This window comes from Brassica napus, chromosome C3 (genome assembly GCF_020379485.1).
Source record: "Brassica napus cultivar Da-Ae chromosome C3, Da-Ae, whole genome shotgun sequence".
Classification (NCBI taxonomy): domain Eukaryota; kingdom Viridiplantae; phylum Streptophyta; class Magnoliopsida; order Brassicales; family Brassicaceae; genus Brassica; species Brassica napus.
In genome coordinates, this window is record NC_063446.1 from 19,791,662 (window position 1) to 19,809,225 (window position 17,564).

At 37.3% G+C, this 17,564-nt stretch overlaps 1 protein-coding gene across 1 annotated transcript; it reads right to left on the minus strand.

The window, feature by feature from the left end:
* Nucleotides 1–2,826: 2,826 nt before the first annotated feature.
* On the minus strand, nucleotides 2,827–7,055 carry LOC106388549 (disease resistance-like protein CSA1). The gene is made up of 5 exons (XM_013828652.3): nucleotides 6,442–7,055; nucleotides 5,291–6,368; nucleotides 4,880–5,197; nucleotides 3,893–4,801; nucleotides 2,827–3,817 (listed from the first exon to the last, which is right to left on the minus strand). Exons 1-5 carry the CDS (start codon nucleotides 6,837–6,839, stop codon nucleotides 3,071–3,073), a joined length of 3,450 nt encoding a protein of 1,149 aa, XP_013684106.2. The 5' UTR covers nucleotides 6,840–7,055; the 3' UTR covers nucleotides 2,827–3,070.
* Nucleotides 7,056–17,564: the final 10,509 nt, after the last annotated feature.

Below are 17,564 nucleotides of genomic sequence, written 5' to 3' on the forward strand. Positions count from 1 at the left end.
ATGAACAATCAAATAAACCAATTACTATGATTTAGTGTGTATGAATTTTAAAAATATTACAGGTTACGTTTATGAATGCAACTCTCATTTAATATTTCTATTTCCTATTTTTTTCTAAAACAATATATACCAAGACTGGGCCGATATGCTAGAACAGATGATTTCTCTCTCACTGCCGATTTCGCAAAGACAACTAGTCCTTCTAGCTTGGTAGGCGACGGTGTATTGGATTTGAAATGAGAGAAATACAAGACTCCACGGAAACACTTTCCGATCAGCTGATCAGATCTTCAAACTTTTGGATCGCCAACTCAGGAACAAAATACAAAGCTTCACAGAATCCGACCCAAATCGATGTTCAACAATGATGCAAAGTTGGATTCGGATTGAATGATTGCCATCGACTGCTCCGTTCTTCTTCAAACACAACGACCTTTCCTCTCTACCTAGAGGACACTCAACTTGGGCTTCTTACTACTTAGGCTTGACTATTGTGATTCTATGTATGGGCTTGTTAGAAAAAACTAAAGTCTTTTTATTTAATTTAAGAACACAGTTTACCCATTTTTTTTCCAAAATATGATAAACTGAACTACATGAATTGAAGAATATAATAATTTAATTTTAATACAATAAAAATATTGTTTAATTTTAAATAGTAGGTGTAATTAACAATATAAAATTGGAAATAATACAAAATATTATATGTTAATACATATATAATTAAGATGGGAATATAATGATATGTAATATATTTTTATTATACACAGAAATTACAAAATACAGTAGAACCTCTATAAATTAATAATGATGGGGTTTTGAAATTTTATTAATTTATAGAAATATTAATTTACAAAAATTTCTTTCTTTAGCTTTTTTATTTGAAGATATATTTATTATAAGATACGAAAAATATTTGATTTTAGTGTATAGACATTAATTATTATTTTTGAAATTTATATTAATTTTATTATATTATTTGGTGTATATAATATATACCGCATAAAACTTAAATGTGGCTTTAGATATAATATTATTAAATATTAGCAAAAATATATTAAGTGTTAAGAGAATATAAAGATAATTCGATTGTGAATATAAAACAAAAAAAAATATAATAATAGATTCTTATTTATATAAAATATGTATACATACAAATTATTAATTTAAAATTTTAATGAGACCATATATTTACATAGAATTTTCCGAAAAATTATTATCTTATTATTTTATCGATTTATATCAAATTTTGAACTGGTTCAAGTTGGAACCGGAGAAATTTATTAATTTATAGAGATTGTTAATTTATCGAATATTAATTTATAGATGTTCTACTGTAACTAAAAACTTATAAACAAAACAAAAATATTTATCAACTGTTATAATTCAACTAATACATATTTTATTCTTCCTCTTGAGTTTTGTCGCCGATGAACTCATCCCGCCAGTGCGCAAGCACTCGAAGAACGCCAACCTATGCCATCTTTGACGTTACCGCCGCTAAATCAAAATCGATCTCATTTTCTTTTCCTACCAATCCAAAAGTTATTATTTTCTATATGTAATATTTTATATTATAAGTTTGATGTTATTTTTCACTTTTAAGTGTTCTAAGATTGAAATTGGTCTAAGATTTGTTATCTAGCATATTGTTTTATAAATCGTTTGCTATCTCGTAAATTATTTGATACCTGCTATATGTTTTGTTAGCGGATACAAAAGATTTGTCATTAATTGATACACGGGGTTTGTGTAAGTTAAAACCACATGGATAATCTTTTGTGAACTTTGATACCGAGAATAAAGGTTTAGTAATACTAGGATAAACCAAAAATCTTTCACATGAAGCTTACCAGAAGAAGAGGCAATGCTTGTTGGTCCGGTATGACAGAGTCTGACCCACGATAAAGCTGAGCGTTTTTGGAGGTGCAGAGGAGAGTTTGTGATATGTGCAGAGGCTCCAGTGTCTGGAAACCACTCATGACCTGCGACATCTGAAAAGTCTGAGATCCGTTGGGCAGCAAAAGCACTGTGCATTTCATCCATTTGATATGAGTTATCAAACTTGTGCCAACATCCCATAGCCACGTGACATGGCTTGCCACAGATTTGATACACATGCCTTGATTCACTATCTTCATAATCTGAAGACCTGGAGGATGGAGCCGATGAGATATATTTTGGAAAACCTCTTCCTCTGGTGGAGAAGAAATTGTTTTCACGGCTACGACCTAAGCAATTGTGAACATCCATGGAGCCTTCAATACTTGTTTTGATTGGCTCATAATCTCTTCCTAACCCGAGCAAAGCAGCACGTATTTTCATATGTTCAGAAACTGTGTTACCTATGGAAGAGAGTTGGTCACAGATGTTCTTGATCTCTCGAGAGTAATCCACCATAGGTTTCTGAAGCTCAAATAAGCGAGATGTTGAGGCACGGTTAAAATGACTGGCCAAGTAAGCTGTATCTCTTGAGAAGTGTTGCAATACTTTGGATATCTTCTGAGAACGAGCCAAGACTGCACGACTTGCTCCGTTTGAAACCAGAGAGTGTCGTCCGGATTTTGAACGGTGTAGAGGTGCTGTTGATACCGACGGCCATGATGGTCTGTGCTGGAGAAGGTAAGGGATCCAGTGACAAAACCCAAGAGACCCTGACCATTGAGAAACACTTGGAACTGCCATTTCCAAAAGATGTAATTCTTGTCTATGAGCTTAACCGTGACAGGGTTTACTATATTTAGAGAAGGATGTGTATAAGGTTTCATGGCTCTAATACCATAAAATATTTTTGAGAAACTTGAAATGAAGAAGATGAAAGCTTTGTTTACTGAAACTGAAAATTCATTTAATTCATTCTTCTATTGTGTCGATTACAACTTTACAAGGAGCTTTATTTATACAATCTTATGAAAACCCTAGAGTTTCTAGACAGATGGCGCGATCCTACTCTTCTTGAGAATCAATGGGGGAGAACCTATTGTACAATCTCACACCATTATCACTTCTGCATCCTTGCCTCATCTGTACTTTGCTTTTGTTGTTCTTATCTTCAAGTTTGAGAACAGACCTATCGTTTGTGTCTTGGGCTTAAGGCTCCTTGTGGCCCACCTTTGCTTGATCCATTCTTGATGCACTGTCGTTTAGCTCTGCATTCTTCTTCATGATATTGTTGACTTTCGTCGTCACCATTAGAACCTTGTCCATCTATGGGGATTACTTCTGCTTCTTGAGTAGTGAATGACATGGGTTCATCATCATCATCGGTATTCTGATCAGCCAAATTTGGGGGTCCATCACAGCCCACTTCCCAAGAGACCTTATCATGATCAGTTCCCTCGGGTTCATACACCATACTGAAACCGCATTTAAGCACCGAGCGCGTCACCAACTCACCTGCATCATCAATCACTTCAAATTTAACGGAAACCTTAGTGGAACTACACACCTTCTTATCTTCCTCTGTTTCTTGATCTTCCAACAAGCTTGTGTAGCTAACAAAGACATGATCTGATTCAACCTTACGCGGCTCAGTCCATGTTCCTGAAAAACCTCCTACTGTGCAACGTAAACGCCTAATTAAAGAACCATCCGCATTCTTGAATTCAAAAGTGCATTTCACATGAAAACCACTGATTTGATCTTGGCAATGTTGAAACGAGACAAGTGCACAAAGATCTAGTCCGATAAGCCGGTTTTCACTCTCGTGTCTTCTTAGCTCTGTCTCTATCACTGGTCCATGCTCTTGGTACCGGAACCATTCAGGAACATGACACCCAGGAAAGCAAGCTCCAGTATAAGATTCCATAACATAACTCTGCAAAAATGTAGAAGTCGCTCGCTATTAGAAACTCTCTACACTAATAAGAGGCTTGAGAGGAGAGAGATGTACCAAACTATAGCGGTTAAATGCACTAGACATCAACTGGCTCTTTTTCTGAATGTAGGATATGATATAGCTCTTTGAAACTTCATCCAGATTGTTGCATTGAGAGAATCTGAGTGTGGTACGAATCTGATCGGTCAGATTAAGAAAGGCTAGTGGGTTGGCTACTGTCGTCAGCGACTCACAACCATGCGCATCTAAGCATTGAAGGTTTGGTGGAAGCACCGGAATTGATGTGAGGTTCTTGCAATCTTGCAAGTCAAGAAACTTCAGATGAAAGAGCTGACCGATGTGAGCTTGGATGGTTTGGATCACAAGATTTCCTCTCAAAGAAAGCCGTTGTAAACCATTGGAACCAGAGGGGAACGCTTGAGGCACCTGGTTTATTGCAGTTCCATCAAGCAATAGAATCCGCAACATTTTCATGTTCCCTTTGACGTCCGGAAAACTCCTGAGATTTGAACAACCAGAGAGTATCAGTTCTCCAAGAGCCTGCAGCTTGCCTACAGAATCAGGAACGCTTGCTAGCTTTGTACAGTCCTTCAAGCTCAATTTGACTAGCTTCTTCCGGTCTTTAATGGATTCAGGAAGTTCTTTTAACGCAGTACCATCCAAATGTAGAGCTTCTATGTTTTCTAAAATCATCTGAAACTTCTCAAGATTAGAGCAGTTGGTGAGGATAAGTGTTTTAAGAGACTTGATAGTGATCTCTCGGAGAGATATGAGACTTGTGCAGCTTCTCATGTTCAAGTAAAGAAGGCTTGTCATAGTTTCCATTATCTCCTTTGGTAATTCTTTTAATCCTGTGCACCCTTCAAGGTTCAATCTTTCAAGATTTCCAGCTCCTGATAAACCTGATAAGTCTTGAAGGTTTATGGAGTGACTGAGATCAACCCATCTTAAGTTTTTCACATCCTGTAACAAAATTAAAACAGAGATCAGACGGAAAAAATGAAGAAATAAAAAACAAAGAAAAATTCAGATGCCATATACATTAGAAGAACTGTCCCAAAGTCGTATAATGTTGCTGTAAGGAAGCTTGAGGTCGACAAGATTCTTGGGTGTGAAGTCCTCTGGGAGTTCCATTAAAGGGAATTTATGCCAGTGGAGATATCGAACCTTTTCCAACGAAAACTTAAGTCCTTCTGGAAAGTTTAACTTGCTGTCTGATTCAGGAAAACGTGTACAAGATGTATACAACTTTAGGTATCGGAGCTCTTTCATTCCGTGAAAGGGTTTTTGACCTAAGGCTCTTGCAACCGAAACTTCGGACATGTCCAGGAAAATTCCTCTGACAGCTCCGGCGAAATCCTTTGGTTTTTTATATAAACAGAAAAAAACATTTCAATATCTGATCAAATGTTGTATATATAAAGAAAGAAAGAAAAAAGTTAGGTCTCTCACCAGTTTCTTCTCCAGCGCTTGGATAATGTCTTGTTGGTTCAAAAGCCTCCATTGGTTTTGTGATGCTAGATACTTACCTAGAGTATACATCAAACCATGCATTTCTACTCGACCGCTGGTGATTTCGATCAAGAACTTGTCAGCGAGATCTTTGATTACGCTTGTACCATCACCGCATGATGAGTCCACCACCGTTTTGACAAACTCGTGATCCTGCGATATAAAGAAACAAGTGACGTCGAGAAACGCGTCTTTCTGCGGTCGATTCAGACAGTCGTAACACGACTTGAAGAGGTCTTGAATATTCTTGTTTGCGAGTGCTTCATGTATTGTGACCCACTGACCGTTGCCTCTGCCGTAAAGCTCCTTGCCGAGTGTCGAGAGAGCTAACGGGTTTCCTCGGGCGTAATCTAATAATGTCCGCAAGTTCCCTTCGTCTGAGTCACAACGTGTGGCGTCTCCAAAGGCGTGATAACTCAAGCATGCTAACCCTTCCTTTTGGTTCAAGCCTGGGACCACATAAGTATCATCGACCAGTCCCTCGACCAATGACTTGTCGCTTGCCACAATAACTATCTTGCTACCTGGAGTAATCCATCCACGGTCACCAAAAAGACATATGATATCTTCCTTGTCGCTGAAGTCATCCAAGACAAGAAGAAGTTTGCTATTAATCTTCTCTTCAGTATTTGATATCTTCAAAAGATTTTTCTGGAACTGCTGTACGAGCAGATCGCGCTTCGCACCACTCTCCATATTCTTACCTATTTTGTCCCTGAAGAACAAATGTCTGAGGAAGTAACATTTTCCTTCCTCGAAGAACATCTCCGCTAGGTTTGTTTTGCCACTACCTTTCATCCCAACAACTCCGACAAGGCGAGTATGGGTCGGGATCCCCATCATTAACTTCTCTTGCAATTGCTTGACGCGTTTGTTGGTCCCAAAGAAAGGCATAGTAGTATTAGTAGTAACCGCCTGCTTCATCTTCGACTTGTTCTCTTCCTCCTCCGTTTCCAGTTTGGTCAACGCTTTCTCCAGTTCCTCCACGATCTTGTTCACAAAATCCGCCTCGCTAGTACTGAAAAAACGATTAAAAAAGTTTACATGTCTTCTTCAACAAATGAATGAGTAAGTCAACATGTCTTCCTTACGGGTAATCTTTGGATCTCAATCCCAAACGTTTAGTAACGTTTATGAACTTATCCCTATCTCCTTGTTTTACGATATTCCACCCCTTCACGTCCGCAACGCTGACTTTGTAGAAGACAGGAATGATGCTTGTCCCTGCTTCACGCGTCTCCAGAGCCTTGAGAACTTCATCTATGCACCAATCCGACTCCATGAACTTGGGTGAGAGTATCACAAGCACAATCCTGGACTCTGCGATCCTTTGTAAGAAAATTTCCATAACTTCTCCCCTTGTCTCCTCGTAATCAACATAGTATTTTATGGATTTCCTTTTTAGGGTGCCTATGAGGTAACTTAGAAAGCCTACTCGAACATCTTCTCCTCTGAAACAGAGGAACACTGAGTATTTCAGTTGACCCATGGCAGATTCTTGCAACTGATCCTCCAAAAAGAAAGCCTAACGGTGATGATTTTGGATATGATCCGTTCCTTTTCTGAGTCAACGCCTCTCTTACCCCTATCTCTTGAAATCCAATCTCTCAAGGACCTTCCTAAATATTATTTTATTTTTGAATTATTTTTAATTCAAAATACTGGCTGATTACATTTTTACCTTTCATTACAAACCTAAATATTAAAAACCAGATTCATTTTTATTTACTCTCTCATTTTTTTTTTCTTTCTCTCTCTCTCCCTCCCGATGGTTTCTCTCTTCCTCTCTGCAACTTTTCTTTTTCTGGTTTTTTCTTCTTTCTTCTTTAACATCAAATCCGATAGTGAACTCTAAGATTAGATCCGGAAACCTAAAGAAGAAACAGATTTGCGGTGCCTCACAGCCTGATATGGCGATGTTGAAGGGGACAAAAATGGAAACAGATCCGCGGTGCCTCACGATTTAGGGTTTTTATTGTCCTCATGTTTTCGATATAGGGTTGTAAATTAAGATTCTGGGTTTTATATGATTAGGGTTCTTATTGTTCTCTATAGATCTGAGTTTTTTTTTTATGATTTAGGGATTTTATTGTTCTTGTTCCCCCTTTGCAAAGTATGTTTCGTGTTTTTCATTTATTTTCTTCAGATCTGGATCCAGTATAACTCGGTATTACTAACTCAGTCGAATTTGGTATAACTAACTCAGTAGTACTTAGTACTGTGCAGTATAACCAGTAGAACTTAGTCGAACTCGGTATAACTAACTTAGTAGTAGTACTAGTAGTACTTAGTAGTCCTTAGTAGTACTCAGTACAATCGGTATAACTCGGTATAACTACACTCGGTAGTACTCAGTATAACTAATTATAATCTGGTATAACTACACTCAATAGTACTAAGTATAACCCAGTATAACTCGGTATAACTACATTCAGTAGTACTCAGTATAACTCAGTATAACTTAACATCAATATTACCCAGTAGAACGAAGTATAACCCAATACAACTAAGTAAACTATACAATATAATGTAGTATCCGAAATTTGAAAATTTTGAAAATTTGAAAATTTAAAAATTTAAAAATTTGAAATTTGAATTTTTTTATGATTTAAATTAATAATTTCGAAAATGCAAAAGGGCAAAATCGGATATTCATATTTCATTAAATCAATGAGGGTATAGGAGATTTGAGAGGTCCATAGGAGATTGTCTCTACTACCACAAGTGGGGGCGTGAGAGAAGTTGACTCTCCTTTTCTTCTCTGACTAATTAAAGACTAGGCTTGTAATTTAGAACTATATTTTGATCCGCGCAGTTTTATTTTTAAAATTAAATCTTTTTTTTTGTATAAATTTCTATATAAAATAGTGTATAGAAATAAAAAAAAAACCACCAAGCCGTACGGAACCAAAAAAACAAAACCAAAACTGAACCAAATTTCATAAATAACCGAGTGAAACCTATATATGTGAAACCAAAAAAAAGAAACTGAACCGAGAATCGAATGGATGCCCAAAAATTTTAAGTACAAATTATCTACATACAAATATTAATTATATTTAATTTCTAAATAATCAAAAATCGCAAAAATACTATTTATAAACCGAATAACCAACAATTAACTACTCAGATTTTTAAATTTGAAATAATAATAAAAACTAAATTTTTTTTATTCGAACAATCCGAATTACTCAATATTTAAACCGAAAACCTAAAATTATCTGATTTTTCCTATAAATCTGTAATGACCCAAAAAACAATGATCAAACCGGAACGAGTCATCACCTCTAATGCCCCCAAATGTGATAATCCAATCTCTATAAGACACTCTAATAAACAGAAAAATAAATAATTTTTCTTTAATTCGGAAAATATGGAAATGACATAAAACCCTGGAAATAGTTGAAGTATTTACAAGTTGTACCAGGGTATAACTCATCCGCCCCGACCTGACTCGTTTGTATGGGCAAATCAATTGAACTGAATCGTCTAACCGTGTAACCATACTAACCAAACGAACCAATCCCTCAAAACCAAACCAAAGCTGTCGGTTTTAGCAAACCCTCTCAATGTATTTGGAGATCTAATTTGTGTCAATTTAAAAATCATTTCTCTCATCTTTTTCTTTCTTTCCTCACGAGCGAAAGAAGAACCCTAGTTTCCAAAATCGAGCTTGATTCGGTGAGAATCGGAGATAGAATCCGGTGAAATCTTCCGATTGCGATGGTGGTCGAAACGCGACGGGGTAAGAGGAAGGAGAATCCAACGGAGGAAGAGGGTCCGAGAGTGAAGTTTGCAAAGACGGGCTCCGGAGAAAATGTGGAGAAGAGGACGACGGAGGAGAGTGAAACGAGGGCGGTGGAGGTTGTTGAATTGACGGCAAAGACGACGGATGAATCGACGGCAAAGACGACGGATGTCTCGATGGAGATGACTCAGACGACGGATGTCTCGACGGAGAAGACGAGAAAGGACTCGTCTGAGAATACTGCGGAGATGACGGAGCCGTTTAATGTGGTTGCAGAAGCTGCTCCGACGACACTGAACAAAGGTCCTGGAGATGAAGAGAATGAGGAAACCGCTTCTGGAGATGAAGTGAATGAGAAAACCGCTTCTGGAGATGAAGTGAATGAGAGTTCTGAAGAAGAACAAGAAAAACCAGATGGAGAGAAGGAGAGTTCTAACCAGGACCATGAAGATTCTGAAGAAGAACCTCCAGATGGAGAGAACGAAGTGAATGCACGTTCGGAAGAAGAACAAGCAAATGGAGAAGGAGAAGAGGAAACAAACGAGAATGGGAATCCACCTGAACCTCAGGTAACAAATTAACAATGAGTTTGAATTGAAGTCGTAACATATGATTCGGGAGAGGTAGTAAATCGAGTGGGTTAATGTTAGTAATACTAGGAGAACTATTGGAAAAACTGTCAGTTTTGGTATTACTTTGGTATGTGTTAGTATAACTTGAGTATAACTTGGATATAACTTGGAAATAACTTGCAGGATTTGGATAGAAATGAGGCACCCGAGGCAATCAAACCAACCATTATGTTCTTCAAGCCATCTGAGTACAAAAAAAGTAAAGCTAGGGACGAGGTGCATGATAGCTAGTGCGATTAAGACGCTAAGCAATCTGAAACCGAAGCTGTCTAACGCGGAGTGGAACTGGTTCACGGAGCATCCTCAATTCAGACACATTTTCCACATGAAAAGCGAGAACAACCACAGGGTTCAGGGTATGTGGATGTTGTTGCTGCGTACTGCCGGTTGCGAGAGGCGGAGAGAAGTGTGGTTCATTGTGAATGGCGTTGCCATCCGTTATGGGCTGAGGGAACACGGTTTGATATCTGGGCTATTCTGCCACAACTATCCTCTCGGCTACAAAAATCTTGGTGGGACGAAGTTCGTTGATCGACATTTCAAGGAAGGAGAACTTAGAAGGTTGGAGGATGTTAAGAAAAAGCTCGTGAACATGGGACCCCACAAAGACAGACTGAAGATGGCGGTTCTACTCTTCTTAGCTTCTGTTGTTATGAAGTTGGTGAAAAGAAGTTGAAACTGATGAGGACAGTTGACAAGAAGGTTGACCAATTGGATGGGAGATTGGCCCCGCTTGAGGAGTTTGTCAAGGAGGCACAAGCTAAAGCAGCAGAAGAAGAAGCACCAGCACAAGAGAAAGCAAAGAAACATAAACGCAGGAAGAAGTGAAGTAGAGATGCCTCACTTGCTTGGTGTGTAAGAACTTTGTTTTATGTTTTTTATGAAGTAGACAAACGATGTCTTTTGATGTGTTTCTTGTTTGTGATGTGGATTTAGAACTTTTAACTATGTTATGAAATCTTTGTTGTGGATGCTTTTACTTTTATTGTGTAGGTCGAGTGAGAGTCTAGGAGAGTACCAATTGATAAAGTCTAGGAAATTAGTTTAAGAGAGTACCTATTGATAATGTGTAGGAAATTAGTTTTTTAGAATAATGGTTGATGATGAAAGTCTAAACATAGAGTACCAATTGATAAACATAAGTGTGCTTAGCATAACATAAGTTTGAACACATAAACTTACACAAGTCTTAACAAGAGTCCTCTCTCTTAACAAACAAAGACTTGTGTTAACCGAAATAAGAAAAACAGATAGGTAGGGAAGACAAAGTTTTTAGCACATGAACTCAGAACGTGCGAGGTCGAGAATCTCATGGACGGGAGGTCGAGGTAATGAGCCTCTTAAGCTTAGCAATCTCTTCAGCCAACTTTTTCACCTCCCCCCTTAGGCGCTCCACTTCTTGCTGAACACCAAAAGCCCATAGCTGACGAAAGTGCAACCCATCGTCCTGCACAGTTTCAACCAGAGTGGAAGTCAGTTTCACCATAACACAGTTTCAGCCATAGGATAACACAGTTTCACCCATAGATATCCAGAGTATAACAAAGTTTCACCTAGAGTATAACACAGTTTCACCCATAGTATAAACTCAGTTTATCTCAGTTTCCCTTAGTTGGAGAAAAATTACCTCATAATTCTTGCAGGTGAAGTACCTACTCCCAGACAAGGTATCGGAATCTGATTTGTACTTCGGAGTTGGAGAAACATTCGTCATTATTTCACCACCACATGGGCAACAGGTGGGAATTCCATATTGGGCATCGGCAACGAACCCTAACATGTCGTAGTGTTTCTTCAGCCTCTTCATCTCCTTCATCTCTTCATACGGATGAGTCATGTTCAGTAAAAGGAAAAGAGTAAAACCGTGAATCTTCAGAGAATATAGAAAGAGAATGGATAAAGAGAGAGTGTATGAATGGTGAGAGAGAGTTCAAATAGAGAGTGGTGGGGAAGTGAAAAAGTGTATGGGAAAAGATAGGAAAAGACGAGACTCAGATAAAAGAGCAGAGGGAATCTACTTTTTGACCAAAATAATTGGAAATTTTGGCTTTTTTCGTTTAGGCGCGAAATATTTTTTTATTCTCCCTCCGAAATATTTGCTCTTTGTTATACTGAAGTTTCTGGTTTTACCAATTTTCTTCATAGTTCTATTTTTCGTGATTTCAACATTTTTTAGTTTTACGTATAATTTTAATTTCTAAAGAAAGTTTTAGTTGTCATTTTTCTGAGGTAATGTAGGATAAATGATTAGTGCAATAACATATTTTAAATCATGAAAACTATAGAATACTTCTTTATAAGCTGATCTTATTAACAAAGTGCTCTTTGAAAGACTATATACGATGATATATTTTTCATGAAACAATGAGTTTTTTTATTATGAGGTTTGTAAATATTTGTTATCTTCACTAATGTATATTGAGAAGCAGTATCTGCTATATAATTTTTGGTGACCGTGTTTCTGTATTAAGACTTATGTAGTTGGGATTTTTCGGATTATGCCGATTTCTATCATAGTTACACCTTGTTATACTAGTTTTCCGCGGTTTTCAAATATATCACTTAAACATAACTGCCAAAACGCTTAAATAGAGGTTGCAAAACAAACACTTAAACTTAGATAATACATGGTTAGATCGCTTAAACATAGAATTCTTCAAACTTTCAAACTTTCGAGTCTATGCCACAAAAGATATACTTAGTTTTACCAATGTTTTCAAAAGCAACATACCAAAGCCAAAACAACACAACAACAATAAAATCCAAACAATAAGATCTAGTTTGATTCACTGGGATTACTACGCCGCATTCCAAACAACAGCCAACTGAAACCAAAATTTTGCCTTGGTCGCCTTATGTTTTGTGTCCTTTTACGTCGTTCACCAACAGATGGATTCCTCTTATTCTTTTTTCTTCCCTTCCTCTTGAGGCGATCCGGAGGTATGATCTGAAGCTCTTTGATGTGATCTGGTACATTCCAATCACACCTGTCCGGCACAGAATAAATGGTCTTGTAATAAGCCAATGCCCAAAGTTCCGTCCAGTAATATTTCGAGCACAACTCATGATACTCTATCTTGACATCACGTCGACGACCAGGAGCAGCTTCAACCTCAAGGAAATATAAGTAAGCAGCTTCATAGTTCATATATCATTTATGTCCATCCTATTTTTTTGTCCATTCTTTCTTAAACATCTTGAAATAACTGATCCCAATTATAAATAAACTTTTGGCTGGCAAAAAAGAATCAAATTTGTCTAATTATCGCTTAATTTGTCTAACTGATATATATGTATTTCTCAATTCTAAAAAAATAATGTATAATATTATATTGCATTATTTAAAAAATATAAAATAAGACTACCTACCATAAATATATTTTTTATATTTTCTTTGTGGAAATTATTATGTTGTTTGATTGTTGTACTTGATTTACATATTTGCATAGATATTTGTCATAGATGAATAACTATATTTTTATTATCAGTAAATAATATATATTTATTATATAATATAAGAAAAATAAAATTATTTACTTTTTAAACAAATTTGTCTCATGTTGGGGATTCGGTTATAGACATATAATATTCGAATAAGACATTTTTGCAGTTATCAATCTTCTTAACAGTCAAGAAACAAATCTGAATATCAAAACAATATCTCATACGATCTTTTTATGGAATAACTGCTCTAAAGAAATTGAATTTAGGCATCAAAAAGGACTCGAAATGATGTGCAGACGTGTTATCTAAGCCAGCTTTACAAAGTACTACTATTCATAGTTCATATATCATTAAAGTCCATCCTTTCTTAAACATCTTTAAATAACTAATGCTAATTAATAATAAACTTTTGGCTGACAAAAAAAATCAAATTTGTCTAATTATCGCTTAAATATTTTATTAATATTGTCTAAGAAGCTTTCAATTGATGATATCATAGTTTAATTTTTATTTGTTTTTTTTGAAATACGGAAATGACATAAAACCCTGGGAATAGTTGAAGTATTTACAAGTTGTACCAGGGTATAACTCATCCGCCCCGACCCGACTCTTTTGTATGGGCAAATCAATTGAACCGAATCGTCTAACCGTGTAACCATACTAACCAAACGAACCAATCCCTCAAAACCAAACCAAAGCTGTCGGTTTTAGCAAACCCTCTCAATGTATTTGGAGATCTAATTTGTGTCAATTTAAAACTCATTTCTCTCATCTTTTTCTTTCTTTCCTCACGAGCGAAAGAAGAACCCTAGTTTCCAAAATCGAGCTTGATTCGGTGAGAATCGGAGATAGAATCCGGTGAAATCTTCTGATTGCGATGGTGGTCGAAACGCGACGGGGTAAGAGGAAGGAGAATCCAACGGAGGAAGAGGGTCCGAGAGTGAAGTTTGCAAAGACGGGCTCCGGAGAAAATGTGGAGAAGAGGACGACGGAGGAGAGTGAAATGAGGGCGGTGGAGGTTGTTGAATCGACGGCAAAGACGACGGACGAATCGACGGCAAAGACGATGGATGTCTCGATGGAGATGACTCAGACGACGGATGTCTCGACAGAGAAGACGAGAAAGGACTCGTCTGAGAATACTGCGGAGATGACGGAGCCGTTTAATGTGGTTGCAGAAGCTGCTCCGACGAAACTGAACAAAGGTCCTAGAGATGAAGAGAATGAGGAAACCGCTTCTGGAGATGAAGAGAATGAGGAAACCGCTTCTGGAGATGAAGTGAATGAGAAAACCACTTCTGGAGATGAAGTGAATGAGAGTTCTGAAGAAGAACAAGAAAAACCAGATGGAGAGAAGGAGAGTTCTAACCAGGACCATGAAGATTCTGAAGAAGAACCTCCAGATGGAGAGAACGAAGTGAATGCACGTTCGGAAGAAGAACAAGCAAATGGAGAAGGAGAAGAGGAAACAAACGAGAATGGGAATCCACCTGAACCTCAGGTAACAAATTAACAATGAGTTTGAATTGAAGTCGTAACATATGATTCGGGAGAGGTAGTAAATCGAGTGGGTTAATGTTAGTAATACTAGGAGAACTATTGGAAAAACTGTCAATTTTGGTATTACTTTGGTATGTGTTAGTATAACTTGAGTATAACTTGGATATAACTTGGATATAACTTGCAGGATTTGGATGGAAATGAGGCACCCGAGGCAATCAAACCAACCATTATGTTCTTCAAGCCATCTGAGTACAAAAAAAGTAAAGCTAGGGACGAGGTGCATGATAGCTAGTGCGATTAAGACGCTAAGCAATCTGAAACCGAAGCTGTCTAACGCGGAGTGGAACTGGTTCACGGAGCATCCTCAATTCAGACACATTTTCCACATGAAAAGCGAGAACAACCACAGGGTTCAGGGTATGTGGATGTTGTTGCTGCGTACTGCCGGTTGCGAGAGGCGGAGAGAAGTGTGGTTCATTGTGAATGGCGTTGCCATCCGTTATGGGCTGAGGGAACACGGTTTGATATCTGGGCTATTCTGCCACAACTATCCTCTCGGCTACAAAAATCTTGGTGGGACGAAGTTCGTTGATCGAAATTTCAAGGAAGGAGAACTTAGAAGGTTGGAGGATGTTAAGAAAAAGCTAGTGAACATGGGACCCCACAAAGACAGACTGAAGATGGCGGTTCTACTCTTCTTAGCTTCTGTTGTTATGAAGTTGGTGAAAAGAAGTTGAAACTGATGAGGACAGTTGACAAGAAGGTTGACCAATTGGATGGGAGATTGGCCCCGCTTGAGGAGTTTGTCAAGGAGGCACAAGCTAAAGCAGCAGAAGAAGAAGCACCAGCACAAGAGAAAGCAAAGAAACATAAACGCAGGAAGAAGTGAAGTAGAGATGCCTCACTTGCTTGGTGTGTGAGAACTTTGTTTTATGTTTTTTATGAAGTAGACAAACGATGTCTTTTGATGTGTTTCTTGTTTGTGATGTGGATTTAGAACTTTTAACTATGTTATGAAATCTTTGTTGTGGATGCTTTTCCTTTTATTGTGTAGGTCGAGTGAGAGTCTAGGAGAGTACCAATTGATAAAGTCTAGGAAATTAGTTTAAGAGAGTACATATTGATAATGTGTAGGAAATTAGTTTTTTAGAATAATGGTTGATGATGAAAGTCTAAACATAGAGTACCAATTGATAAACATAAGAGTGCTTAGCATAACATAATTTTGAACACATAAACTTACACAAGTCTTAACAAGAGTCCTCTCTCTTAACAAACAAAGACTTGTGTTAACCGAAATAAGAAAAACAGATAGGTAGGGAAGACAAAGGTTTTAGCACATGAACTCAGAACGTGCGAGGTCGAGAATCTCATGGACGGGAGGTCGAGGTAATGAGCCTCTTAAGCTTAGCAATCTCTTCAGCCAACTCTTTCACCTCCCCCCTTAGGCGCTCCACTTCTTGCTGAACACCAAAAGCCCATGGCTGACGAAAGTGCAACCCATCGTCCTGCACAGTTTCAACCAGAGTGGAAGTCAGTGTCACCATAACACAGTTTCAGCCATAGGATAACACAGATTCACCCATAGATATCCAGAGTATAACACAGTGTCACCCATAGATATCCAGAGTATAACACAGTTTCACCTAGAGTATAACACAGTTTCACCCATAGTATAAACTCAGTTTATCTCAGTTTCCCTTAGTTGGAGAAAAATTACCTCATAATTCTTGCAGGTGAAGTACCTACTCCCAGACAAGGTATCGGAATCTGATTTGTACTTCGAAGTTGGAGAAACATTCGTCATTATTTCACCACCACATGGGCAACGGGTGGAAATTCCATATTGGGCATCGGCAACGAACCCTAACATGTCGTAGTGTTTCTTCAGCCTCTTCATCTCCTTCATCTCTTCATACGGATGAGTCATGTTTAGTAAAAGGGAAAGAGTAAAACCGTGAATCTTAAGAGAATATAGAAAGAGAATGGATAAAGAGAGAGTGTATGAATGGTGAGAGAGAGTTCAAATAGAGAGTGGTGAGGAAGTGAAAAAGTGTATGGGAAAAGATAGAAAAAGACGAGACTCAGATAAAAGAGCAGAGGGAATCTACTTTTTGACCAAAATAATTGGAAATTTTGGCTTTTTTCGTTTAGGCGCGAAATATTTTTTTATTCTCCCTCCGAAATATTTGCTCTTAGTTATACTGAAGTTTCTGGTTTTACCAATTTTCTTCATAGTTCTATTTTTCGTGATTTTAACATTTTTTAGTTTTACGTATAATTTTAATTTCTAAAGAAAGTTTTAGTTGTCATTTTTCTGCATTACCATGTAAGGATAAATGATTAGTGCAATAACATATTTTAAATCATGAAAACTATAGAATACTTCTTTATAAGCTGATCTTATTAACAAAGTGCTCTTTGAAAGACTATATACGATGATATATTTTTCATGAAACAATGAGTTTTTTTATTATGAGGTTTGTAAATATTTGTTATTTTCACTAATGTATTTTGAGAAGCAGTATCTGCTATATAATTTTTGGTGGCCGTGTTTCTGTATTAAGACTTATGTAGTTGGGATTTTTTGGATTATGCCGATTTCTATCATAGTTACACCTTGTTATACTTGTTTTCCGCGGTTTTCAAATATATCACTTAAACATAACTGCCAAAACGCTTAAACAGAGGTTGCAAAATAAACACTTAAACTTAGATGATACATGGTTAGATAGCTTAAACATAGAATTCTTCAAACTTTCAAACTTTCAAGTCTATGCCACAAAAGATATACTTAGTTTTACCAATGTTTTCAAAAGCAACATACCAAAAGCAACATACCAAAAGCCAAAACAACACAACAGCAATAAAATCCAAACAAGAAGAT

Coding starts and splice junctions, on each gene's coding strand:
- LOC106388549 (XM_013828652.3), bottom strand. CDS start 6,839: ATGGGTCAACTGAAATACTCAGTGTTCCTCTGTTTCAGAGGAGAAGAT. Junction 4,802..4,879: donor TTTGGGACAGTTCTTCTAAT/GTATATGGCATC, acceptor ATTTTGTTACAG/GATGTGAAAAACTTAAGATG. Junction 3,818..3,892: donor CATTTAACCGCTATAGTTTG/GTACATCTCTCT, acceptor ACATTTTTGCAG/AGTTATGTTATGGAATCTTA.